Here is a 27,923-nt window from a genome sequence, read left to right on the forward strand (position 1 = left end):
ATTGGTTTCTTTTCATCATAAGAGATACAAATGTAATGAATTAAAGGTTATTTGTTCATGTAAAAATCTACATTTACCGATCATAAGGCGGTGTCTTCAGATTTGGGATGGCGTGGGATCGCGAAATCTACAACAGAAATTCTGTCGGAAACAATGGGGTCCCCTCTGAAAAAGTTTTAATACCACTGGTTTAGGGAATATTGACATAGCACAACATCAACTCTTACTTATTCCAGCCGAGGGCATAACCGGACCATGCACAGTGAGCTGTGAGTTCAGTACTGCCCCCCTCTGTGCAAAGGGAGTCATAACATCCTGTAACATGGCAGAGACAGAGCCCCTGCTGGGCCGGTCTGGCTGCTACCAGCTGTTCACTTCCACACAAACACATGGATGAGGTAATCCCTCTGGGGGTGTCTGGGAGAGTTCTGGAGATGGATGAGGCATTCCCTCTGGAGGTGGCTGTTAGAGTTCTGGAGATGGATGAGGCATTCCCTCTGGAGGTGGCTGTTAGAGTTCTGGAGATGGATGAGGCATTCCATCTGGAGGTGGCTGTTAGAGTTCTGGAGATGGAATAGGCATTCCCTCTGGAGGTGGCTGTTAGAGTTCTGGAGATGGATGAGGCATTCCCTCTGGAGGTGGCTGTTAGAGGTCTGGAGATGGATGAGGCATTCCATCTGGAGGTGGCTGTTAGAGTTCTGGAGATGGATGAGGCATTCCCTCTGGAGGTGGCTGTTAGAGTTCTGGAGATGGATGAGGCATTCCCTCTGGAGGTGGCTGTTAGAGTTCTGGAGATGGAATAGGCATTCCATCTGGAGGTGGCTGTTAGAGTTCTGGAGATGGATGAGGCATTCCCTCTGGAGGTGGCTGTTAGAGTTCTGGAGATGGATGAGGCATTCCATCTGGAGGTGGCTGTTAGAGTTCTGGAGATGGAATAGGCATTCCCTCTGGAGGTGGCTGTTAGAGTTCTGGAGATGGATGAGGCATTCCATCTGGAGGTGGCTGTTAGAGTTCTGGAGATGGATGAGGCATTCCATCTGGAGGTGGCTGTTAGAGTTCTGGAGATGGATGAGGCATTCCATCTGGAGGTGGCTGTTAGAGTTCTGGAGATGGATGAGGCATTCCCTCTGGAGGTGGCTGTTAGAGTTCTGGAGATGGATGAGGCATTCCATCTGGAGGTGGCTGTTAGAGTTCTGGAGATGGATGAGGCATTCCCTCTGGAGGTGGCTGTTAGAGTTCTGGAGATGGAATAGGCATTCCCTCTGGAGGTGGCTGTTAGAGTTCTGGAGATGGAATAGGCATTCCATCTGGAGGTGGCTGTTAGAGTTCTGGAGATGGAATAGGCATTCCCTCTGGAGGTGGCTGTTAGAGTTCTGGAGATGGAATAGGCATTCCCTCTGGGGGTGTCTGGGAGAGTTCTGGAGATGGAATAGGCATTCCATCTGGAGGTGGCTGTTAGAGTTCTGGAGATGGAATAGGCATTCCATCTGGAGGTGGCTGTTAGAGTTCTGGAGATGGATGAGGCATTCCATCTGGAGGTGGCTGTGAGAGTGCTGGAGATGGATGAGGCATTCCACCTGGAGGTGGCTGTGAGAGTGCTGGAGATGGATGAGGCATTCCATCTGGAGGTGGCTGTTAGAGTTCTGGAGATGGAATAGGCATTCCCTCTGGGGGTGTCTGGGAGAGTTCTGGAGATGGAATAGGCATTCCATCTGGAGGTGGCTGTTAGAGTTCTGGAGATGGAATAGGCATTCCATCTGGAGGTGGCTGTTAGAGTTCTGGAGATGGATGAGGCATTCCATCTGGAGGTGGCTGTGAGAGTGCTGGAGATGGATGAGGAATTCCATCTGGAAGTGGCTGGGAGAGTGCTGGAGATGGATGAGGCATTCCATCTGGAGGTGGCTGTGAGAGTGCTGGAGATGGATGAGGAATTCCATCTGGAAGTGGCTGGGAGAGTGCTGGAGATGGATGAGGCATTCCATCTGGATGTGGCTGTGAGAGTGCTGGAGATGGATGAGGACTTCCATCTGGAAGTGGCTGGGAGAGTGCTGGAGATGGATGAGGCATTCCATCTGGAAGTGGCTGGGAGAGTTCTGGAGATGGATGAGGCATTCCATCTGGAAGTGGCTGGGAGAGTGCTGGAGATGGATGAGGAATTCCATCTGGCGGTGGCTGGGAGAGTGCTGGAGATGGAGGAGGCATTCCATCTGGAGGTGGCTGGGAGAGTTCTGGAGATGGATGAGGCATTCCATCTGGAGGTGGCTGTTAGAGTTCTGGAGATGGATGAGGCATTCCATCTGGAGGTGGCTGGGAGAGTGCTGTAGATGGATGAGGCATTCCATCTGGAGGTGGCTGGGAGAGTGCTGGAGATGGATGAGGCATTCCATCTGGAGGTGGCTGTTAGAGTTCTGGAGATGGATGAGGCATTCCATCTGGAGGTGGCTGGGAGAGTGCTGGAGATGGATGAGGAATTCCATCTGGCGGTGGCTGGGAGAGTGCTGGAGATGGAGGAGGCATTCCATCTGGAGGTGGCTGGGAGAGTGCTGGAGATGGATGAGGCATTCCATCTGGAGGTGGCTGTTAGAGTTCTGGAGATGGATGAGGCATTCCATCTGGAGGTGGCTGTTAGAGTTCTGGAGATGGATGAGGAATTCCATCTGGCGGTGGCTGGGAGAGTGCTGGAGATGGAGGAGGCATTCCATCTGGAGGTGGCTGGGAGAGTGCTGGAGATGGATGAGGCATTCCATCTGGAGGTGGCTGTTAGAGTTCTGGAGATGGATGAGGCATTCCATCTGGAGGTGGCTGGGAGAGTGCTGGAGATGGATGAGGCATTCCATCTGGAGGTGGCTGGGAGAGGGCTGGAGATGGATGAGGCATTCCATCTGGAGGTGGCTGGGAGAGTGCTGGAGATGGATGAGGCATTCCATCTGGAGGTGGCTGGGAGAGGGCTGGAGATGGATGAGGCATTCCATCTGGAGGTGGCTGGGAGAGTGCTGGAGATGAGCAGAAATATTACTTTTCCACTAAAGTCCTTACTGGAATGCTGATGGAGGATTCGGCTCAAACTAGAGGGGTTGGGAGGACAGGAACATGGCAGCTAGTTAGAAGACAAACCGGTTAGTTTCATTCAAGGGAGAACATTATTATTTCTGGGGTTTTTTTATGTCACCAATTTGTTGTGCAAAAGAAAGGATACCATATGGTGGAAGGGTGATTTCTGCTAGAGTTAAACAGATGAATGGATAGGGTATGCAAAACTGCATTATCTTCCAACCCAAAACATACAGGTCACAACATGTTATTTAGCAGTAGATTGAGCACAATCTTGACTCTGTAGGGAATTATAACTCAACATACTTGGAAGGCTAACTCCATACTGTAGAGCAGACTAAGCCTATTCTGTAGAGCAGACTAACTCCATACTGTAGGCAGACTATCTCCAAACTATAGGGCAGACTATCTCTATACTGTAGAGGAGACTAACTCCATACTATAGAGCAGACTAATTCCATACTATAGAGCAGACTAACTCCATACTGTAGAGCAGACTAACACCACATACCGGGCAGACTAATTCCATACTATAGAGCAGACTAACTCCATACTGTAGAGCAGACTAACAACACATACCGGGCAGACTAACTCCATACTGTAGAGCAGACTAACTCCATACTATAGAGCAGACTAACTCCATACTGTAGAGAAGACTAACTCCATACTATAGAACAGACTAACTCCATACTATAGAGCAGACTAACTCCAAACTATAGGGCAGACTAACTCTATACTGTAGAGAAGACTAACTCCATACTATTGAGCAGACTAATTCCATACTGTAGAGCAGACTAAATCCAAACTATAGAGCAGACTAACTCCATACTGTAGAGAAGACTAACTCCATACTATAGAGCAGACTAACTCCATACTGTAGGCAGACTAACTCTATACTGTAGAGGAGACTAACTACATACTATAGAGCAGACTAATTCCATACTGTAGGCAGACTATCTCCAAACTATAGGGCAGACTAACTCTATACTGTAGAGGAGACTAACTACATACTATAGAGCAGACTAATTCCATACTATAGAGCAGACTAACTCCATACTGTAGAGCAGACTAACTCCATACTATAGAGCAGACTAACTCCATACTGTAGAGAAGACTAACTCCATACTATAGAGCAGACTAAATCCACACTGTAGAGAAGACTAACTCCATACTATAGAGCAAACTAACTCCATACTGTAGAGCAGACTAACTCCATACTGTAGAGCAGACTAACTCCATACTGTAGAACAGACTAACTCAATACTGTAGAGCAGACTAACTCCATACTGTAGGGCAGACTAACTCCATACTGTAGGGCAGACTAACTCCAAACTATAGGGCAGACTAACTCCTTACTGTAGGGCAGACTAAGCCCATACTGTAGAATAGACTAACTCTATACTGTAGAGCAGACTAACTCCATACTATAGAGCAGACTAACTCCATACTATAGAGCAGACGAACTACATACTATAGAGCAGACTAACTCCATACTATAGAGCAGACTAACTCCATACTGTAGAGCAGACTAACACCACATACCGGGCAGACTAATTCCATACTATAGAGCAGACTAACTCCATACTGTAGAGCAGACTAACAACACATACCGGGCAGACTAACTCCATACTGTAGAGCAGACTAACTCCATACTATAGAGCAGACTAACTCCATACTGTAGAGAAGACTAACTCCATACTATAGAACAGACTAACTCCATACTATAGAGCAAACTAACTCCATACTGTAGAGCAGACTAACTCCATACTGTAGAGCAGACTAACTCCATACTGTAGAACAGACTAACTCAATACTGTAGAGCAGACTAACTCCATACTGTAGGGCAGACTAACTCCATACTGTAGGGCAGACTAACTCCAAACTATAGGGCAGACTAACTCCTTACTGTAGGGCAGACTAAGCCCATACTGTAGAATAGACTAACTCTATACTGTAGAGCAGACTAACTCCATACTATAGAGCAGACTAACTCCATACTATAGAGCAGACGAACTACATACTATAGAGCAGACTAACTCCATACTATAGAGCAGACTAACTCCATACTGTAGAGCAGACTAACACCACATACCGGGCAGACTAATTCCATACTATAGAGCAGACTAACTCCATACTGTAGAGCAGACTAACAACACATACCGGGCAGACTAACTCCATACTGTAGAGCAGACTAACTCCATACTATAGAGCAGACTAACTCCATACTGTAGAGAAGACTAACTCCATACTATAGAACAGACTAACTCCATACTATAGAGCAGACTAACTCCAAACTATAGGGCAGACTAACTCTATACTGTAGAGAAGACTAACTCCATACTATTGAGCAGACTAATTCCATACTGTAGAGCAGACTAAATCCAAACTATAGAGCAGACTAACTCCATACTGTAGAGAAGACTAACTCCATACTATAGAGCAGACTAACTCCATACTGTAGGCAGACTAACTCTATACTGTAGAGGAGACTAACTACATACTATAGAGCAGACTAATTCCATACTGTAGGCAGACTATCTCCAAACTATAGGGCAGACTAACTCTACACTGTAGAGGAGACTAACTACATACTATAGAGCAGACTAATTCCATACTATAGAGCAGACTAACTCCATACTGTAGAGCAGACTAACTCCATACTATAGAGCAGACTAACTCCATACTGTAGAGAAGACTAACTCCATACTATAGAGCAGACTAAATCCACACTGTAGAGAAGACTAACTCCATACTATAGAGCAAACTAACTCCATACTGTAGAGCAGACTAACTCCATACTGTAGAGCAGACTAACTCCATACTGTAGAACAGACTAACTCAATACTGTAGAGCAGACTAACTCCATACTGTAGGGCAGACTAACTCCATACTGTAGGGCAGACTAACTCCAAACTATAGGGCAGACTAACTCCTTACTGTAGGGCAGACTAAGCCCATACTGTAGAATAGACTAACTCTATACTGTAGAGCAGACTAACTCCATACTATAGAGCAGACTAACTCCATACTATAGAGCAGACGAACTACATACTATAGAGCAGACTAACTCCATACTATAGAGCAGACTAACTCCATACTGTAGAGCAGACTAACTCCATACTGTACAGCAGACTAACTCCATACTGTAGAGCAGACTAACTCCACATGCTGGGCAAAGTAATTCTACATACTGGAGGGCAGACTAACTCCACATACTGTAGACTAACTCTATGCTATAGGGCAGACTCTCTCCATACAATAGAGTAGACTAACTCCATACTGTACAGCAGACTAACTCCATACTGTAGAGCAGACTAACACCACATACTGGGCAGACTAACTCCATACTGTAGAGTAGACTAACTCCATACTGTAGACTAACTCTATGCTATAGGGCAGACTAACTCCATACTGTACAGCAGACTAACTCCATACTGTACAGCAGACTAACATCATGTACTGGGCAGACTAACTCCATACTGCAGACTAACTCTATGCTATAGGTCAGACTAACTCCATACTGTAGAGCAGACTAACACCACATACTGGGCAGACTAACTCCATACTGTAGAGTAGACTAACTCCAATCTGAGGCAATAACCTCAAGGTGCACTTGAACAACTTGAGAGTTCAGAGTTAAAATGACATGTTTACAAAATCCTTTTCTTTGCAGCTATATGAAACAAGATTTCATGCTGGATCAATAACATAGTAGCTCTATGATCTTGTTATTTTCTATTGTAATTTTGAAATGAATCGTGACATATAATGAAATAATCTTGGTATCCTAATCAGAACAGGTCAAATAGATCATTTGGTTTGTCCATTGTTACATCTATTGTGTGACTTGTAACAAGATAACTGTCATGATTCCACCAAGGCCTTATCCTTGTTACATCCTGTTGTCACCTTTCAAATCCTCCCATGTAAGATATGTGTTGTGAGGAGGACATGTTCACCAGGAGCCATATGTCAAGCATCTCAGAGTAGGGGTGCTGATCTAGGATCAGGTCTTCCCTGTCCGTGCAATCTGGGGTGGCAGGTAGCCACTGAATGTTTATACATGGTTGTTTGCTGAAGAGGAGATATTGGTATACGCAGTACAGTGAATGGTATGACGATTTCAACTTCAGTGTAAATAGTTTACCTCTCCATTTTCTCTCTTTCCCTCTATCCTCACACCTATACCCCATCCCTCTTCCCTCTCTCTCTCTCTCTTTCTCCTCTTCTCCTCTTGTTTCTTTCTCTCATTCCATGCCTATCTTTTCATCCCTCTTCCATCCCTCTTTCATACCAGTGAATCAGTGAGCCATTCCAACCCTTAGAAACAGAGAACAGGGGGGTTTAAATATTGATCATTTACGATGGCTATCAGATGCTAGACTGATGCACAACATACTGCATTCAGCAGTGTGAGCAGCATCGCAAATGAGGACAGAGAGAGACAATTGGAGAGTGTGTGTATGTTGAGGGAGAGACGGTGAGGGAGGAGGCAATTGAGAGAGTGTGTGTATGTTGAGGGAGAGACAGTGAAGGAGGAGAGAATTGAGAGAGGGAGGTGTGTGATTGAGGGTGGGAAAGGCGGGAGACGGTTTGTACTGGAGAGAGAGAGAGGGGACGCGAGAGAGAGCGAGAGCAAGAGAGAGAGAGCGAGAGAGAGAGAGAGAGAGAGAGAGAGAGAGAGAGAGAGAGAGAGAGAGAGAGAGAGAGAGAGAGAGAGAGAGAACGAACTGCCCTTCTCTGCTGCAGTGGAGAGAAGTGAGGGGAGAGACTGCAGTCTCTGCTTATGGGAGAAATCAGTAGATATTACCACGGCACGGAAACGTTAGCTCTACGAGCCTGATTATTGGATGGGTCACCCAGCCAGTGGGAACATCACATTAGACTGGTAATACTTTCTAGCTCACTCTCATTTCCTCCCTGGAAATGGTAATCAGCGGGTAATATAGACATGCAGGTCATTTAAGGACAACTTTAATAATGATTTTGTTTTTATTATTGTGTCAAATTATTGTCAAATGATTCTTCTGTTGTTTGAAGATTTGAACTATGAATGTGCAAATCATTAGACAATTTGAGGGGTTTGTATTGGGTTTGTATGGTGTGTTTCTGGGGCTTTTGGTTTGTGACTAGCTAAGTGGAGCTGTCCAATGTTGAACTGCATAAATGTAGACACTGGTATAGAAGTGCTAAGAGTACCTGCAGCGTTGAGGTACAGTACGTACTACTATGAATAGGATGAATAGCTTTCTCTTCTTGTCTCTGTCTCCTTACAGTCGCTATACAAGTTATGCTATGATTGAATACAGCCTGTGGGAATTGCTGTTACGACTGATATTATAAGTCGTGATGTATGATGTCCATTTGTTTGACAGGAATCATTTTAATTTGTCATATAATTATCCTTATCTGTTAAGATTGGTGTATAGCGATAAATGAGAGCGAGGACAGAGTAAGCAGTTATGTCTATACCAGCCACTTTCATTCTGTCTGTGACATCAAACAATTAGTCATTTGATTTGTCTGATCCCAAACACCATTGGCTAGCATGGCCTCAGGCAGGCTGTAAGGTATCAGACAGAAACAATTCAGCTGGATCTGATTTGCTCGGCAACAACTAGTTTCTCTGCTGTAGCATTTCATAAGGAGTCTGGAATTGAACACATGTCTTGTGGAGTGGGATAGCATATCGCCTTTAGCTGTTTAAACATTTTTTTGAACACTTAAAAAAATGCACCTGTTGGAGATGCAAAGCGTGCTGATTTGTGGCCTATAGGTCAATGAAGATGAGGTTTCATTACGAAGACACAGACCTGGATTCAATCCAAGCCACGTTATAGAGCAGCACACTATACAGCCGACAATGCAGCACTTCCGTAGGTTGCATTCACGGTAAACGCTGCCGTTTGTCGGCTCAATCATAAATTACCTGTCAGCTCTATAATGCGCCTTGCATTGAATAACAGCCTCAAACAAGTTATGAACTACGCTGACAGAATACTGTTTTACTGTTGCTGCTGACCCAGGTCTTGATCATTTCACTGTCTGTTGCGACTTTAGACAATGCATTTCCTACATACAGTATAGCATTGACTTAATGCTTGGTATCTTAGGTAGACAACTGTACAGTTTACACAAAGTTTCTGAAAACATAAATATGTCAACTGCATATAAACACCTCTTTACATCTACAACAAAAGACTGTTGGTTTGACAAGGTAACATTCTTTGATGGTAAAAGCTATACAAAATAGAGTGTATGTGGTGATCGGGCTGGGTGATCTAGAGCAAAATAGAGTGCACGTGGTGATCTGGCTGGCTGATCTAGAGAAAAATAGAGTGCACGTGGTGATCTGGCTGGCTGATCTAGAGAAAAATAGAGTGTGCGTGGTGATCTGGCTGATCTGGCGGGCTGATCTCGAGCAAAATAGAGTGCACGTGGTGATCTGGCTGATCTGGCGGGCTGATCTCGAGCAAAATAGAGTGCACGTGGTGATCTGGCTGATCTGGCGGGCTGATCTCGAGCAACATAGAGTGCACGTGGTGATCTGGCTGGCTGATTCTAAAGTCAGTAAAGATCCGTTGTAGACCTGCGTGTGTCGGTCTGTCTCCAGTGAGGACACATGTAATCGGGGTTTAGCTCTACGTTTGCCTGCCATGTATCCCAATTCTGCCCAATTGTCTTGCTTGCTCATTTAGATGGGCCTTAGAAACTGCTTGTCAACTAAACTGAGACAGATCGTTTTTGTCATCCAGCCCTTTTAGAGGGAATGAAAGACCTCTGGGAAGCTTTTTGCATTGGAGAGCCTCTCACATACAGACGCATAGACACACACACACACACACAGGCTCACACACACACACACACAGGCTCACACACACACACACAGGCTCACACACACACACACAGGCTCACGTCACACACACAGGCTCACACACACACACACACACACACACACACACACACACACACACACTCACACACACATTCATGACATAGACTGACCAGGTGATTCCAGGTGAAAGCTATGACCCCTTATTGATGTCACCTGTTAAATCCAACTTCAGTCACTGTAGATAAAGGGGAGGAAACAGGTTGAATAATGATTTTCAAGCCTTAAGAAAATTGAGACATGGATTGTGTACGTGCCATTCAGAAGGTGAATGGGCAAGACAAAAGATTGAAGTGCCTTTGAACAGGGATGGCAGTAGGTGCCAGGCGCACCGGTTTGAGTGTGTCAAGAACTGCAACCCTGCTGGGTTTTTCGCATTCAATAGTTTCCACTGTATCAAGAATGATCCACCACCCAAAGGACATTCAGTCAACTTGACAAGTGTGGGAAGCTTTGTAGTCAACATGAACACCTTGTAGAGTCCATGCCCCGACGAACTGAGGCTGTTCTGAGGGCAAACGGAAGTGGAACTCAATGTTAGGAATGTGTTCTTAATGTTCTGTGCACTCAGTGTATGTTACAATAAGCATATCTTCAATTACAATATATCCGATCCCTTTTCAATAGTTGACATAGAAATACTCCTTCACTGTTTGTGAAAGTATTGTATACCAACCTCAAGCAATAATGGTATTTTGTATCAGCTACTTTTCCAAAGAGTTTTTGTATCATCAGTAGATGATAGGGTTAGTCTATTACCAGACCAATAGGATTGTAGATGTCAGGAGAGATGATAGGGTTAGTCTATCACCAGACCAATAGGATGGTAGATTTCAGGAGAGATGATAGGGTTGACCTATTACCAGACTAATATGATTGTAAGATATCAAGAGAGATGATAGGGTTAGTCTATTATCAGACCAATAGGATTGTAGATGTCAGGAGAGATGATAGGTTTGATCTATTACCAGACTAACAGGATTTAGAGATGTTACGTTACTGTGACGTGCACATCTACTCTCATCGTCATTATTGATTTTGGTGAGTAATAGATTTATAACCAATTCTGTATGTGCAGAATAGGGAAGTAGGCCTTTGTAATTTTCCACCTTAGATATCCTGCCCTGGGAGAAGGATACAATAGGGACAGCAGGGAGGCAGAGCCGGACAATGGCCGTGTGGCAACAAGTAGCTCTTTATCCTATGGGTTGTTAAGTGGGTTGGCTCAAGGTTAGAGGTACACTTTTCGCACTGTCGTGACATTTCTCAGCCCTGCTTAGTCCTACGCAATCAAATATGAGTATGACTCACAATGAGTATCACCGTGATCTGTAAATGTTAATCATATGCTGGTGTCACCCCTGAGACTCCAGTGTAGCTAGGAATTCTGGGAAATAAATGGTCAGACTTCAATGTAATTGGGTAACGTTTCCTACTCTCTCCTGTTGCCGCCCCTGAGAGCAACACAGAACTGGCACAGAATGATATGATGCTTGCTGAGGCCTGAGATGAGAATTTCTTTGGCCAGCTGTTTGTAGTCTATAGGATTATAGTGTTTCATGCATTCTTATTCGTTATGATTGTGGTTGGTGATTACGGATTGCAGTCAGATTGATAAACACTGTTATTACCGTAGCCTGCATCTGGGTAGCAGGGCAGTTAATTCAGGAAGTTAACTTAAATTACAGTTCAATAATAAAAATAAATACATGTATTTATTTTCAATTACTTCTCAATAAACTGAAAAGTAAAAGCTTTTTTTTTTTTTTAAGTTCAAACATTTCTGATTTGTACATTTCTAATCACTTCCTGAATTGACTGCCTTGAGTTGAGCCAAACCCTGCTGAGTAGATTAGAAAATATATAATTAATTTGCTTCCTGTTATACCTTTTTCTATTTGGAAGGTGATCTCATCTCTAACATTAATATAATTTATCTGAAATGAATCCTTAATTAGACATGAGAAGCCATTCACTGTTATAGATGATTAGACATGAGAAGCCATTCACTGTTTTAGATGATCAGACATGAGAAGCCATTCACTGTTATAGATGATTAGACATGAGAAGCCATTCACTGTTATAGATGATTAGACACGAGAAGCCATTCACTGTTATAGATGATTAGACACGAGAAGCCATCCACTGTTATAGATGTGTAATTATGAGTCAGTACTTGATAATGGGAACTCCTGAGAACTCTTTGGGGAGCAATAGGCGCGGCCTATAACAGTTGGTCTAACATGCATCCGAAGGTCATAATTCCCATTCAGCCTCTCCATCTCACCTTCTCACAGGGTTAATTGTTTCAGTACAGTTCATTTCTAATCCTATTAGGATTCAAATCAAATCAAATTGTATTTATCACATGGTCCTTGCTGTGAAATGCTTACTTACAAGCCCTTAACCAACAATGCAGTTTTAAGAAAATAAGAGTTAAGAAAATATGTACTAAATAAACTAAAGTTTAAAAAAGTAACACAATAAAATAACAATAATGAGACTATATGCGGGGGTCCAGGTTAGTCGAGGTAATTGAGGTACTATGTACATATAGGTAGGGGTAAAGTGACTATGCATAGATAATAAACAGTGATTATTGTTTAGCAGCCTTATGGGTTGGGGGTAGAAGCTGATAAGGAGCCTTTTGGACCTAGACTCCAGTAGAATGAAGGATGTTTCGGTCACGATTGCCTCATTTCAATTTGGTGGAGATCCTTGTTTCAGAAGAGACATAGCATATTATAATTGATATATTATAATCACCTTAGTCTTTGCCATTCCTTCAGAGAGAGCAGATCCCACATCATACGGTAAATGGAAAATGGTCCTCTTTGGAACAAATTTTGGAAAGGGAGTCTTAGTATTTATTTGGCACGTTTTCCACCTCAAGTAGAAGATGTGTTAACTCCAACCATTCATTTTTATTTAATCCCTAACGGACCGTGATGTAATGCTGTAATGTTGAATATCGGCTTTCACAAGGGACTGAGGGCTCATTTGACAGAAGTTTACTCCATTGACATTGATGTAATATTAAGATACTGTGTCTCATTCCTCAAACAAATGAGATTAGCCATTTCATCCCTGAGTTAAATCCATTTAGGAGTTTAAAGTACATTAAGGATGCAAGCCTACCGGCTGGCATTTTTATCCTCAGGGTCTGTGATGTGGACTAATGTCAAGGAGGCCATTTCCCTACAAACCACTCCAGCCTTGTCACTGTGCTGCTGTGGCACATTGCTAAGGCATTGAGTTGGGTCACATGGTATAATTGTAGATCCTCCATTTTGTTACTTTGTGAGGAGAAAACCAATACTCAGCTACTAAATTGTTTCTATAAGAGTGGAGTGCCAGAGAGGACTAATCTAACTTCTGAAGTAAATCTCTAACAGATGCCTGTTTTTAATTCCCTAAACATTACCATGATAGTGATACATGAATGTCAACAGGTAATGAGTGATGAAATATATATATTTTTTTGATGTGTGTGTGTGTTTGTGTGTTATACCAAAGGTTACAAACTTCATTGCCTGTGCTGCTGGTGATGGCAACTGACCATCTCTTTGTGTGTCTGTGACTTACCCCAGGGACTGTGTGTGTGGCCTAGTCATTGAGGATGAAGTGGAACCTGTTCAAGAATAAGCCTGAGGCCATGGTGGGTCCAGAGCCCACGGGCACCGGCGCCACTATGACCGCAGCCCCAGCCGTCGCCATCGCCACCACCGTGGCTGAACCCCCAGGCAACGGCACAGTTTCCAAGAACGACATGTTCGAAGAGATCAAGAGCAAGTTCATGAACGAGATTGATAAGATCCCATGTGCGTCTTCCCTGGTTAACCAAAATACGTAATTTTTTTCCCAACCCTGACTCATAACTCATGTACTATGATTGGAACAATATTGGAACATAGAATCTTAAATCTGAATGATCTCATAGGAGTGATCTCATAAGAGTCCAACCCATATTGAGGTACATAGTAGTATTCTTTTCCTCATAATTTCCCTGTGTGTGTTGCAGTGCCCTCCTGGGCCATCATAGCTATCGCTGTGGTGGCCGCCCTCCTCATCCTCACCTGCTGCTTCTGCATCATCAAGAAGTGCTGCTGTAAGAAGAAGAAGAACAAGAAGGGCAAGAAGGGCAAAGATGGCCTCAACATGAAGAACATGAAAGGAGACGAGGTATGGTGCTTCGGGCTTCACATTTAAACTCAGTTCGCAGAGTACATGCAGCTCCGACAGACATAACATATATCACACTCAGGATACACATTTCATGTGAACACAAAACTCATAAAACTCATATGAATATGAACACAAAACTCACATGAATATCAGTAGGTTAAGTTATTTATTTTTAGATGATGAACGTAGACATACAGGACTAGGATAGCTGACAGATGGCGTCTATAATTATTAGCCTACTAAGCCACAGACTCCATTCCTCCATAACAACAAGGTTGCCTGTTTATTTACTGTGCAACAATGTATTTTGCTTGAGGAACTTGGGAAAGTGTTGGTCAATATGTAAAGATGCAAGATCTTAATTTGACCACAGTAAAATACACTACCTGACCAAGAGTATGTGGACACCTGCTAGTTGAAAATCTCATTCCAAAATGACGGGCATTAATATGGAGTTGGTCCCCCCCTTTGCTGCTATAACAACTTACACTCTTCTGGGAAGGCTTTCCACTAGATGTTGGGACTTGCTTCCATTCAGCCACAAGAGTATTATTGAGGCCTGGCTTGCAGTTGGAGTTCCAATTTATCCCAACGGTGTTCGTTGGGATTGAGATCAGGGCTCTGTGCAGGCCAGTCAAGTTCTTCCACACTGATATCGACAAACCACTTCTGTGTGGACCTCGCTTTGTACACGGGGGCATTGTCATGCTGAAACAGGAAAGGGCCTTCCCCAAACTATTGCCACAAAGTGATTGTTTGCTGTAGCGTTAAGATTTCACTTCACTGGAAATAAGGTGCCTAGCTTGAACCATGAACAACAGCCCCAAGCCATTATTCGTCCTCCACAAAACTTTGCAGTTGACACTATGCATTCAGGCAGGTAGCGTTCTCCTGGAATCTGCCAAACCCATATTCGGCCGTCGGACTGCCAGATGGTGAAGCGTGATTCATCAAATGAAATCAAATTCAAATAAGATTGTGTTTGTCACATGAGCCGAATACACCAGGTGCAAACCTTATCGTGAAATGCTCAGTTACAAGCCCTTAACCAACAATGCATTTTTAAGAAAATAGAGTTACTAAATAAACTAAAGGAAAACATAAAAAAAGTAAAAAAGTTAGACAATAAAATAATAAGAACGAGGCTATATACAGGGGGTACTGATACCGAGTCAATGGGTGGTGGTACAGGTTAGTCGAGGTAATTTGTACATGTAGGTAGGGGTAAAGTGACTATGCATAGATAATAAACAGCGAGTAGCAGCATTGTAAAAACTAAGTAGGGGGGGGGGGGGGGGGTCAATGCAAATAGTCCATTTGATTGACTGTTCAGCAGTCTTATGGCTTATCGGTAGAAGCTGTTAAGGAGCCTTTTGGACCAAGACTTGGCACTGGATTATAAACACCTGTAAGCAACGGGTGTGGCTGAAATAGCCAAATCCAATCATTTGAAGGGATGTCCACATACTTTTGTACGTATATATCGTAATTGCAGCAACAGAATTTGAAATTTTATTCCATAATGTTGCTTTATCAGTGGTTGGACTATTAGCTTGCCAAAAGTAGGGTACATCAAGAGTGCAATACTGTTAATATAACCATGTGTTAGTGTGGGTTTTCTGTGAATTTATGTCAATCACGAAGATACTCTGCATTTCCTGCGGTGCAGGACAATTCTCAGCAGCAAGAGAGTGATCAAATTAAGATCTGACATCTGTATATAGATTTGACCAACAACACATGCTCTTTATGCATCCCTTGGTGTATCAGTAACAACCTTTGATCTTTCATTGGCAGCACTTAGACCAGACTTAGGGAGACATGTCAATAACCTCCTATCCTCTCTGTGCTCTTGATGTGGTTGATGTTGTCGTTTTAAAATGTGTGCTGTACTTCATTGTGACATACGGTGAAAATTACACATTTGTTATGGGAAAAGGACCAGGGATGGTTTAGGTAATGGGAAAAAGACCAGGGATGGTTTAGGTAATGGGAAAAGGACCAGGGATGGTTTAGGTAATGGGAAAAGGACCAGGGATGGTTTAGGTAATGGGAAAAGGACCAGGGATGGTTTGGGTATTGGGAAAGGACCAGGGATGGTTTAGGTATGGGAAAAGGACCAGGGATGGTTTAGGTATTGGGAAAAGGACCAGGGATGGTTTAGGTATGGGAAAAGGACCAGGGATGGTTTAGGTAATGGGAAAAGGACCAGGGAGGGTTTGGGTAATGGGGAAAGGACCAGGGATGGTTTGGGTATGGGAAAAGGACCAGGGATGGTTTAGGTATTGGGAAAAGGACCAGGGATGGTTTAGGTAATGGGAAAAGGACCAGGGATGGTTTAGGTAATGGGAAAAGGACCAGGGATGGTTTAGGTATGGGAAAAGGACCAGGGATGGTTTAGGTAATGGGAAAAGGACCAGGGACAGTTTAGGTAATGGGAAAAGGGCCAGGGATGGTTTAGGTAATGGGAAAAGGACCAGGGATGGTTTGGGTAATGGGTAGAGGAGGTAATGAAGCTCTGTCTTTTGTGGCATTCCAATTAACAGATGAGTGCTAGGGTAAGCTGCCCTCCGTGCTTAAGGATAATAGACATGATACTCATGGATCAGAGGAGCCATATCTCAGACTAAGCAGAATAAACAGGGGAGGACTGTGAAAAGTGCTCCTGCTTAATTCCAGGCTGAATGTGTCCAATATCATTAACAGGGCCCCATTCAACAGTAACAGTTATTAAAACAATTAATTGTCTCCACATGGTGAAAGATGGTCCTGGATTTTTTTTTTTTTTACGAACAGACAATCACTGTGTCATTTTTCATCGTCCCAGTGTTGCCGGTGGTGTTGTTTGTTTTCTGGTGTGTCGTAAGTTCAAACCTCTTCCTCTCTCTGCTCTCCTCCTCTTCACTTTGTCTCTTATGTGTGCATCGTGTTTCTTGACTGTGATGGACCCCTGATCTACGGTAGGTGGAAGGATCGCGGTGATGCTGGGCAGATGATGATGATGATGATGATGGGGGGGGGGGGGGGGGTTCATGGAATGAAAATCGTAGCTTCTTTGCTTTTCTATCATGTTTTGTAATTATGTTTTGAGAATTTAAATGAGAACGCTATGGTCTACTCCATAAAACCCTGAGAGAAATCTAAATAAATATTGAAATAACGTATCGCCCATTATGTGACAGTGTGATGCCAAACTCACCCCAATATGAATCGTATTGGGCATAGTTTAAACGCAACCCACAAATAACACTATTAATATATGCATGTGAAAAAGGGCATGGTTGGTTGTTTGTGGGACATGATGACGACAATGATAACCGCATGACCAATCAATCAATATTTTTCATCTGCACCCCAATGACTTTGTCACTCAATGAAGAGTGAAAACGAGAATTAAAAAATGAAGAACAGGCTTGCAGATGAAATAGTCACGGAAACTTGAACATGTCAGAAACAGGGGTTAAAATAACTGTCTGTTATCTAACTGAAATACTGCTTCTACATTATGCAAATAGCTGGCTATGCCCTTTAATCCTGTAGCTACCATTTGGCTGGGAATGGTGACCTGACTTGAGAGGAACATTCCTTGGTGACACATTAATGGAATAAAAAGGAAGCAAGTAAGATTATACAGGCCTGCTTTTGAAGGATCAGTTAACTAGTTCCTTGGGAATATTGGGTAAGATGTAAAAGACAGAGTAAAACAATTGTGTCACCAAAGGACATTTTGAATTCAAGTCATTAGCTAGAAAACATAATTCCTGAGTTCCTGGTTGCATTAGGGACAGGATGGTATTCCACTATGCCACCAGGTGAGAAGCAGGTAAGCGGGAGCAAGGCAACGCAAGGCAACGCAACAAACCCTGGTGCTACGCAATGCAAGGCAAGGCAATGAAACAAACCCTGGTGCTACAGTACGCAGCGCACCGCAATGCAACACAACACAAGCCTCTGAACGTCCACTGTCTGTCTGTGGCATGCTGTCTGTGGTGAGTGGGGCACCCTCCATCTGCCTCTTACACATAACCCCTGACCCCGCAACTCTGATCCCTGTGTCCTGTGTTCTACCACTGCAGAAACAGGATGATGATGATGATGAAGGCGAGACAGGCCTCACGGAGGAGGAGAAAGAGGAGGAAGAGAAAGAAGAGGAGAAACTTGGCAAGCTGCAGTACTCGCTGGACTATGACTTCCAAGACAGTAAGGTCAGTGGCTGATATTTTCCCCTTTAAATCCTTGTAGGCACTGCTCAGCAAAACCTGTATTAGGCTGTTTTACCTTAATAATACAATATTTGCAGCATTGTCAGTCTATCAGTAAGAGTCCATCAACATCCAGGGATGGGAATATGATTTTTTTTACTATAAAAAAACCCTACCATTTTTAGAACACAAAACATTATGTGTGCACATTTATCAATATGCCAACAGTGTGCAACAATGTCTAATTTATCATAACCATTACAGATAACAAATCCTAATAACTCAATTGACCCATATATTCAGACAATAAAAATACTAGTGAAATTTTAAGATTAATTTATTGAAACCGTAATATCAACTAGTTATATTATATTGTGGGAAACACAATCTTCAAAAAGGCAGTAACCTCAGCAGTGGCCCTTGCTTGTGAAAGCCTTATGTTAGGAATCAAAAGGACTACTAAAAGTGAGTTGAGTTATTAAATATAAACTGAAATCAAATTGCTCCATTACTTATTCAGTCCACAAAAAAAGTAATTTGAATAATTCATTGAAACCATAATGAGCTGTGTTACCTGCGTGGCTTTGGTGAGGTGACGGCGGTGCTTTGTGATGCGAGATTGCTGCTCCTACATATGCCTAGTATATGAAAAAAAGGTGATCTGTGGTTAAAGATTGAGTTTTGACGTCCGTTCGAGTACTCCGATACTGGATTACTCCTGCCCAGCCCTATCTTCTTCTAGAAATGAAAGGCATAGTTACAGTAGTCTAAATAACAGATGTATGGATATCCAGAGAGTAGACTGGTGGATCTGAAGAACCTGGTGGTGAGTCATCCATCTAGAAATCAGTGTGTTTTTACTGAGCTACAGCTCAGATTTGGCATTGTTGAGTACAAACTCCACATAGCATGCCTACAACCCCTCAAAGTACCTTGAAAAAAACAAGCATCTTTTATCAACAGCTCTGTAAAAACATCAGCAGAATTGTGCAGCGACAGTTTTGGGGAGGGACAGCTGACAACTGTTGAATTTAGGGTTGATGAATAAAAATATTCAAGAGAGCAGTGAATCCAGATCGGGGGTTCTGGGAATGAGAGGGTTTCTCTAGTATATTCACCATTGTTGTAAATTAATGGGTTGAGTCAGTGTTACAGTGAGTGTGCAATGCTATGCAGGATTTTGGCAGTGTGACATAAGTCCAAGACGAGTGGAAATGCAGAGTCATTCTGAAATAAGGAAGTCCCTCATGAGATACGGACCCAGGATCAGGGCTTGGAGTCACTGACGCAGGATCCGGGCTTGGAATCACTGACGCAGGATCAGGGCTTGGAATCACTGATGTAGGATCAGGGCTTGAGATGAAAATGTACATTAAAGCAGGTCCTTTCTTTCTAACTGAATACATTTCTGTACCTTAAAAATAATGAATCTCTCCATCATTCAGAGCACAATGATACTTGGCACAAGTTCCTCTTTTTCAGATATGCAAAACTACTGTAACACGATATTCTGTGACTTTCTGATGACATGGCAGCAAATATATTTGACAGCTCTAGTGTGGATATCTTGTATCTAATCTTGGTCATGTAAAAGGGCTGTGATAATTATTGCTGCAGCTTTAGGTTGTCAGCCAACAGGCCACAAGCTTATGTAACAAGGCTGCAGCATTTGTCTGCAGCAGTGACAGGAAGCACACATGAATATATTAATGTATGTTGTTTTCTCACCTAATATGTTTGGTTTGCCTCAATGCTGTCTTTGACCCCTGAACACTCTAACCCCCTCCCCTCCCCTCACAGCTCACAGTGGGAATCCTCCAAGCTGCTGATCTTATCTCCATGGACAGCGGAGGTACCTCTGACCCGTACGTCAAGGTCTTTGTCCTCCCAGACAAGAAGAAGAAGTTTGACACCAAGGTTCAAAAGAAAAACCTGAACCCTGTCTTTAATGAGTCATTTGTTTTCAAGGTAAGTCATAACACAGTTTCTATACCAGGACTGCACTTGCACAGAAGTTAGTTGGAATATAAAAGGTATCAATCATTCTGCCAAAAATATTGTGTCAGGCTAGTACAGCGGAGTCTCAAACTAAATCTAACTTAACAGTTTTGGTGGTGTAAAAAAATCAGACCTAAGATGCTACATGGTATAAGACTTTGTGGTTGTTGCCTACATTTATTTTTCATTATGTGTTCTTGTTGTGTTCACGTCATGGTGTAGAGCAGTGCTGGCTTGCCCCGCCTGCCTGCCTGCCTGCTATATACCCTCTTGCCTGTGTACTAACTGCAGCTTCCTGTACTACTCAATAAGGTCCACGGAGACTGTATAAGCCTCTCAGTGTCAATGTGGAAGCACTGTCCCTAGAGTAGGGACCATCCATGAACAGTTTGGAGAATTTACAGTATATGAAATCAGATGCATGCCTTTAGAATGTATTTTTTATTTATATTTGTCATGAGACCCTTCACCACAGGAAAATGGAATGTCTAGCTTCTAGCTCCTAGACCTGCTTTAGTGTATAATACACTTGTTGGCAATTTGAACCTGCTAAAGCCAGCACTCTGCTATTTTCCAACCCGTAAGCCAGGATTGGTAATTTACCTGTCTTATGTGAGCTCGCTTGTGCTGAGGTGAGAGGGGTGGCAATATCTGAGGTACGTTTCATTTGATTGAAAAACAAGCCCTATGGTAAGGCTACCCTGACCATAACAAAAGCTGAAACAGAAATGTCTTCCTTATCCTGGCCATGCATTTGCCAAATATCCTATCCATAAGATGTTTTTTTAAATGGTCTACCTGTGAGAATTTTGCTGTCATATTTTGCATTATTTGGAATTCCCATAGGCCTACCCTGCAATGTGTGCTTCATTCGGCTTGTATCCATCCCCATTTCCAAAGAGAAACTCTTGCCCAGTTACCAAAGACCCGCTCCTCCAAACATATTCAAAATATTCAGTCCTATAACACCGTAACATCAACAGTAGGCCTAGGCTATCTCTTGCTTATTGAGAACGTTCCTCACATATACAATACAATTTACGGGAGCCTAGTATTTGTTATTTGCATAAAGACATCCCACTGGGAAAAAACTGGTTGAATCAACGTTGTTGTCTTTTTATCAGCAAAACTGTTAACCTAAATCCAATGACATGGTTAATTTTTTTGTTGATTAACCATTGTGTAAGGTTTATTAAAATAGAGCCCCAGGTCTGCAAGGGCTGGAGTGAATCAATAGAACCCATATTAGATACTCTAATTATGCTTTAGTGCCATTGGAGCTGAACAAATCTCTCCTTAGATGTTTCCTGAGTAAAAACCAAGCTACACATTAGAATTCAGCCTAACCCATTTTCTGCCTTTCCTATTCTGTGTTGTAAAACTCTGTATGTTAGCTGACATTGTGCCGTATTACTGATGTGTCAGTAATCAATATCTTGCCAGCAGCCCATGGCACAAAATAAGATGTTTATTTCTTTAAAAAAAAACATCAATAGCACAGATACACAGTATTAACAATTCAAATAGTATACAGTGGGGATATGTGGTTACATTCAGATTTAATAATCCAGTTGTGTTGTTGTTGTGTTGTGGTGTTGTTGTTGTTGTTGTGTTCCTTCCTCAGTTACCATATGATGAACTCGGTGGGAAAACCCTGGTGATGTCAGTCTTTGACTACGACCGATTCTCCAAGCATGACATCATTGGAGAGGTGAGGATCCCCATGAACACCATTGACCTTGGACAGCCCATCGAAGAATGGAAGGACCTGGAGAGTGCAGACAAAGAGGAGGTATGATCTGAAAAGAAACAGAAACTATTTATGCTAGTCATAATTGATTGATTGATCTTTCTGTGATTTTATCTAACTAAGCTAATCGTTGGACGGAAGCGTTGCCCCATCAGAATTAACAACAGCCAAGCTCTGACAATTGTAATATACATTTTTGTCTATCTTTCCCTCTCTATGTCGTTGCTCTCTCTGTGCTTGCCCTCTCTCTGTCCTTAATATCCATGCAGCCTGAGAAGCTGGGAGACATCTGTATCTCTCTTCGTTACGTGCCCACCGCTGGCAAACTCACTGTCTGTATCCTGGAGGCAAAGAACCTCAAGAAGATGGACGTGGGTGGACTGTCTGGTACGTTAAGACTTCCACTGGACGTACAGTTTACTCTTGAGATTCTTAAAGGGTTCTTGAAAGGTTCTTTGCAGTGAGTGATGGTTCTATGTAGAACCATGTCTTCTCAAAGAACCATTCTCTATATAGAACCCTCCCCTTCCAAATTGTTCTTTACAATGTTGAAGCAGTCCTTCACTAGATGGTTCTGGGTAATTATGAATTCCTGTTCTTTATGTTACATTATTTCACTTACTGTGTGGTACCTATGATTTTGTTGTTTTATTCTACTTGTCTTGTGTCTGTGTTTATGTTCATGGGTTCTGTTGAGGTGGCTAGTCCGATACCGTCAGTGAGAAGGGTCTGCAAGTATATGCGAGTTTATATTTTTGGACTAACTTCATCATTTGACATGGTTGAGTCAGGTTGATACAACTCCCAGGTGAGAGTGATTAAAGCATGATCAACCCCATATTACAACACAGTAGCATAACAATGTTAAAAACTGAATATCTTCATCATCATACATATCATATACCAATTACTCGTAGATAACTGTTACAGAGGTTAAATGGTGCTATTCAGAACCATCTCATGAAATAATATATATTTGTAAAGTTCTAAATAGCACCTTCAAGAAAGGAGTCTATAAAGCTCCAGAAAGGAGTCTATACAGCTCCAGAAAGGGTCCCGCCCTGGTCACAAATCAAAGAACCCTGCTGTTTAAACAACTTGTGGGTGGACTGTCTGGTAGGGCAAACCACTGGACATAACAGTAGATCATTTCCAACTAATCAGGCATGTCAATCTGCCATTAATTAAAACAGCTCATTGATGCAGAATCTCTGATTTATTTGCAGACATTTGCAGACATTGTGCAGACATGTTGCATTAATGAGCTCACTGAATTATTTTTCTAATTAGCAAGCAACTCATATCACACCACATTTTTTTTCACTCTACCGCAGTGATGCATTTAAAACATTAAATGAGAGATTGAATATCTGTTGGTCTTTCTTTGCAGATCCCTATGTGAAGATCGCATTGCTGCAGGGAGGCAAGAAACTGAAGAAGAAGAAGACTACAGTGAAGAAGAACACACTGAATCCGTACTACAACGAGTCCTTCAGCTTTGAGATCCCAATGGACATGATGCAGGTGCAGAACACTACATATTTTTGGTGGTCTGCTCTTGTTTTTTTCTCTCTAGGCCTACAACCGCATTTCCATTTTCGCTATGCTTTACAGCAATTCAATGATGAAAGAAAATCAATACCATTCAGTGGAGTTTTTAAGGAAAATAACACTCAAAAACGATCTTTTGGTATTTGTTTCATTGGTCCACTGTTGATACTGTCCCAAAATTGTTTTGCTTGTCAGCAATCACGTTTTCAAGATATAGAACTTTCAAAATACCACTATGATGATTTTGCAACTAACATTTTGGAACTGTATCAACAGTCTACTAATGAAACAAACACCAAAAGACAGTTTTTGAGTGGTGTTTTCTTTTAAAACCTGGTAGTTTAATACCTACTGTATGAGGCTTGCATATTAATGGCTATGTGAGTGCACACATGTAGCATCTACTACACATATACATGTTTTTCTCTCTTTCCTCTTCAGAAAATTTTGGTGGTGGTGACAGTGTTTGATTATGACAAGATTGGCAAGAATGACGCCATTGGGAAGATATTTGTGGGCAGCAAGGCGACGGGCCCTGGTCTGAAGCATTGGTCTGACATGCTCTCTAACCCCAGGCGTCCCATTGCCCAGTGGCACCCACTACAACAGGAGGAGGATATAGATGCGGCACTGGCAGGTTTAAATGCAAAAAAGTAACTTAACTTGTCCGATTGATTACCAACTAACCAACTAACTCAGAAACCCTCCCTCCCAACTGCCCTACACTGCATGAAACTCATGACTTCCACATGATTCTGTCATGTCTATTTGAAACACTGAACAAAAAAAAAAGAAACATCTAAAATATCAGCTTATTCATAATTAAATCGAAGAACATAAACAACACTTTTCCCAACACCATAGCATTTCGCGTATTTAGTGTAAAGAGAGAAGAGGGAGATTGAGCGATAAATTGATTGATTGATTGATAAATTGATCTGTGTTTCATTTGAACATGCTTTTTAGGAACAGATGCTTAGATGCTGACAATGAAAGTTTGGAGAAAGACTCAATGAAATTGATGCTGGTTATAGCTTCTTCATTTAGTTTATAGAACATTGTGCATGCTTTACTTATGCTCTCACTGCTCTACATAAACCATGCCAAACTGATTCCCATTAGCATATATCTTGTTCTCAACCCATAAGTGTGCCATATCTTGCAGTAGATTTTAGTATTGGGACATTTCTCACATAAAACAGTTTTTAATCTACTAATGGGAAGGGTTTAGGTGAGATGGTAGGTATTAAGGTAATACAATGCAGCAATTAATTCCAGAAAGTCTTTCTGAAAGAACTTTACAATGCAATGTTTTTTTGTTCCAATTGTATTATTATTATTATTATTATTATTATTTTTATTTTTATTATATGTATTCCCATATATAAGAGAGATGGACATATTGTGGCAAAAAATTATATTTGGCTTTGCAGTTAAAAATGATTACTTATCAAACACGATTCATTTCGATGCCGTTATGGACAGGGTCCATACACCTTCCAGTGTTTTCAGTGTGAAACCCAGACTGGGATGAATTCATGGGTGCCTTTAGGCTCTCAACTCAGAGTGCACTGAGGGAAACTGTATCCCTGGCAAACGTCATAATGGCACAGTCCAAAAGGAAACTGCAATTGTGCTGCAGACCTACTTTGACCCACTTGGATGTAAAAGTGATTACTTATCCATGTCCAAAGTAAAGATGATTGAAGAGCTATCACTGTCATCCAAAACCATGACGACCATGCTTTGTTAGTGATGAGATATTTACTACTAATAGCATGTGTTGAAAACACATTTGACCTTTTACTATTTGAAGTCAAAGATACACAATGTTGAGGATGTATGTTCTAGAAAATAAAGAAAAATGATCAATCATATTCTACTACGACAGCATTGCACCCTGTACACTATTGTGAGCACATTTTTGGCATTAATGCTATCGAGATGAAAGAAACATATGTTATAAGATGGGACCATATGCTTGTTACAGCCACTGCCTGTGAATTGTAAAGCACTCTGCATCTCTGAAATGACTGATACAAACATACTGGAGGGGATGTTTTCTCAGTTTAAAAGTGTGTTTGCATGAAGGCCCAACGTCTATTTCTCTCTGCTGAGGATGACTGTAGTGGTGTGGGTATACATTCAATTATTGGATGTTCACATTGTAATGATGAAAAGTTCATCATCAAGCAACCGGAAATGCAGCATTTGCTTGAAACAAATGAGAGTAAAGTAAGCATGATTTATGCTTTGTGCTTATCTTCATGTCGTTAGCTTTGACTTTTGCACCATGCACTCATCCGCAACCTGCTTAGTATGTAACCCTTTTCTGTAAAACGCCAAAGTCCTGAAACATTGTGGTATTGTCCGCTGTTTATTCAAACCTGTTTTTCCCAAGGGCGTTGTTCGTTAGACATCCTGAAATGTTGATTGCCAGGAGGCCATGGTGTATAAGGTGATCAAACTGAAAGGAGGGGGAACGTTGGCATACTAATAAGTCCATTGATATGTAGTTTTGCCCCCCTCTCTCTCGTCCTACTGTAAACATTATACAGTGAGAAAATGTTATTATACAGCATGTATCTATGAAATGTTGTAAATAGCAGCATGTTTTAAAGAGGAACCATAATTAGTGTGTATGTGTGTTTGTGTCCAATGTCATTTTGATAATAAAATGGAGAGAAAAATATGCACTGACTACACATTGATGTATTTTCCCTTAAGGGTATAATAGGACTGAACATATGTCTGCATAGTATATGTTGATTTTACAGGCTATTTTCTTGCCTGAAATTCAACAGTGTTACTTAATTTGTATTTTATTTATATATGTCTACAGTGGACAACCTGAAATGTATGACTACATGCTGGGGCTACAAGTCAAAATGCAATATTACTTACATTTCCTGCTTTCACTTGTATGTGTGCATGATCTTCGATGGCCAGGATTTATTGTGTATTTATTGCAAAAGCAGAACATTTACTAGCTCCTTTGCTTTGTAATTCTAAGTACCGTAAGTGTGTTTCCTTCAAGTATCCTGCCGGAGGTGGTAGTCACCGCCTTATCAAAAATGATTTGAATCTGCTGTGTTGGTTTGACCAGTGTTCTAGTACTAAGTCAGACTACAGTACTACACAAATTTAAATCCAAGTACTAGACCGTGCTTAACGTTAGATTGTTTAGTCCCAGGTTCATGTTATCAGATATAGCTCATTGTATAGGAGTCAAAGCATGGACTTGTAGCCCCCTTTCAATTACTCTCCCCATATCTGTACCCTGAGTAGTCCGCTGCTTGCTGTCATTCCCTGGTGGCATTGCTTAACATAACAGTTAAACATGTATTTTTGTGTATGTTGATTAACATAAGAAGTAAAGCCATACAACTTGAGCTTAAGTTTCTATACTCTGAGCAAAGCCTTATTACTGCTCAATTAAAAACCTTATAGAGATATTTTAACAGAGGGGCTGATTCACACTTGATTCCTTTCCTGTGCAAGAACAGGTAAAAAATGATGATATTTGTTCATCTATCGTCACCAGAAGCAGCGCTGTTGGAGTTTCACCTCACACTGTAGAATGCACGTTTTGCTTATAGAAATATGTACTTAACATGATGATAGTGATCATGTTTACCAACATTATTGGTATGACTTAAAGTTGATATTGTAAGATGTACATGCCTCTGTATTTATGAAATCATATGGCTGCTTGGATTTTAGTGATGATCATATACATACTTATGTTCAAAAGAGTTTAAAATGAACCTTCAGTAATTCATATCAATTGCACATTAGCATAAAGAGCCTGTAGCTCTTAGCATAAAGAGCCTGTAGCAGCAAAATTGTGGCAACATGTCACTTGATCCCATTAGCTCCTTTCCACTGTTCCAGTACACGGTACATACGCTCTGAATACTCCAATTGCAAGAAGGCCTATGGATCTGATTTGTACAAACCATTCAGTATAAGCTCCATTCCAGTATGGCAGTTATTACTCTGAATATTAGTTTAATTGTGGTGATACATTAATGCTGTTACTTCCTGACTTGTTTTCACTATCCCTCCTATTGAGTGTACTTGGATTGATTAAGATAATTTTATAGATTGGTCCTGTGTTACTTGTGTTTATTTTATCTTGAGCAGCAACCATAATTCTGTCTGCCTTAAATGTTTCCAATTGTATTTACAATAGGACCAATAACGTCTGTATTCTTCTAACGTTTCCTCTGTGAACTGAAACTGAGTGGGTTTGTAAAATTACTGCAATGCAGGCAACTAAATCCCCGTCTTC

General features: G+C 41.8%; 1 protein-coding gene across 3 annotated transcripts in view; it reads left to right on the forward strand.

The window, feature by feature from the left end:
- The window catches only part of LOC110494719 (synaptotagmin-2), a 48,627-nt gene extending 21,533 nt beyond the window's left edge, over nucleotides 1–27,094 (forward strand). Inside the window, exons 1-9 of one of the 3 annotated variants that reach the window (XM_021570019.2) lie at nucleotides 7,790–7,939; nucleotides 13,534–13,764; nucleotides 13,965–14,125; nucleotides 18,205–18,333; nucleotides 20,131–20,298; nucleotides 21,953–22,120; nucleotides 22,348–22,465; nucleotides 23,469–23,602; nucleotides 24,071–27,094. In XM_021570019.2, coding sequence (XP_021425694.2) covers nucleotides 13,563–13,764; nucleotides 13,965–14,125; nucleotides 18,205–18,333; nucleotides 20,131–20,298; nucleotides 21,953–22,120; nucleotides 22,348–22,465; nucleotides 23,469–23,602; nucleotides 24,071–24,286 — 1,296 coding nt within the window. In that variant the 5' untranslated portion in view covers nucleotides 7,790–7,939; nucleotides 13,534–13,562 and the 3' untranslated portion in view covers nucleotides 24,287–27,094. Of the gene's footprint in view, nucleotides 1–7,789; nucleotides 7,940–13,533; nucleotides 13,765–13,964; nucleotides 14,126–18,204; nucleotides 18,334–20,130; nucleotides 20,299–21,952; nucleotides 22,121–22,347; nucleotides 22,466–23,468; nucleotides 23,603–24,070 lie in introns of those variants that run through there. The other 2 variants (XM_021570018.2, XM_021570020.2) reach the window with 2 other exon arrangements.
- The last annotated feature ends 829 nt before the right edge of the window (nucleotides 27,095–27,923 follow it).

The sequence above is a fragment of the Oncorhynchus mykiss genome, chromosome 17 (genome assembly GCF_013265735.2).
Source record: "Oncorhynchus mykiss isolate Arlee chromosome 17, USDA_OmykA_1.1, whole genome shotgun sequence".
In the NCBI taxonomy this organism is placed as follows: Eukaryota; Metazoa; Chordata; class Actinopteri; order Salmoniformes; family Salmonidae; genus Oncorhynchus; species Oncorhynchus mykiss.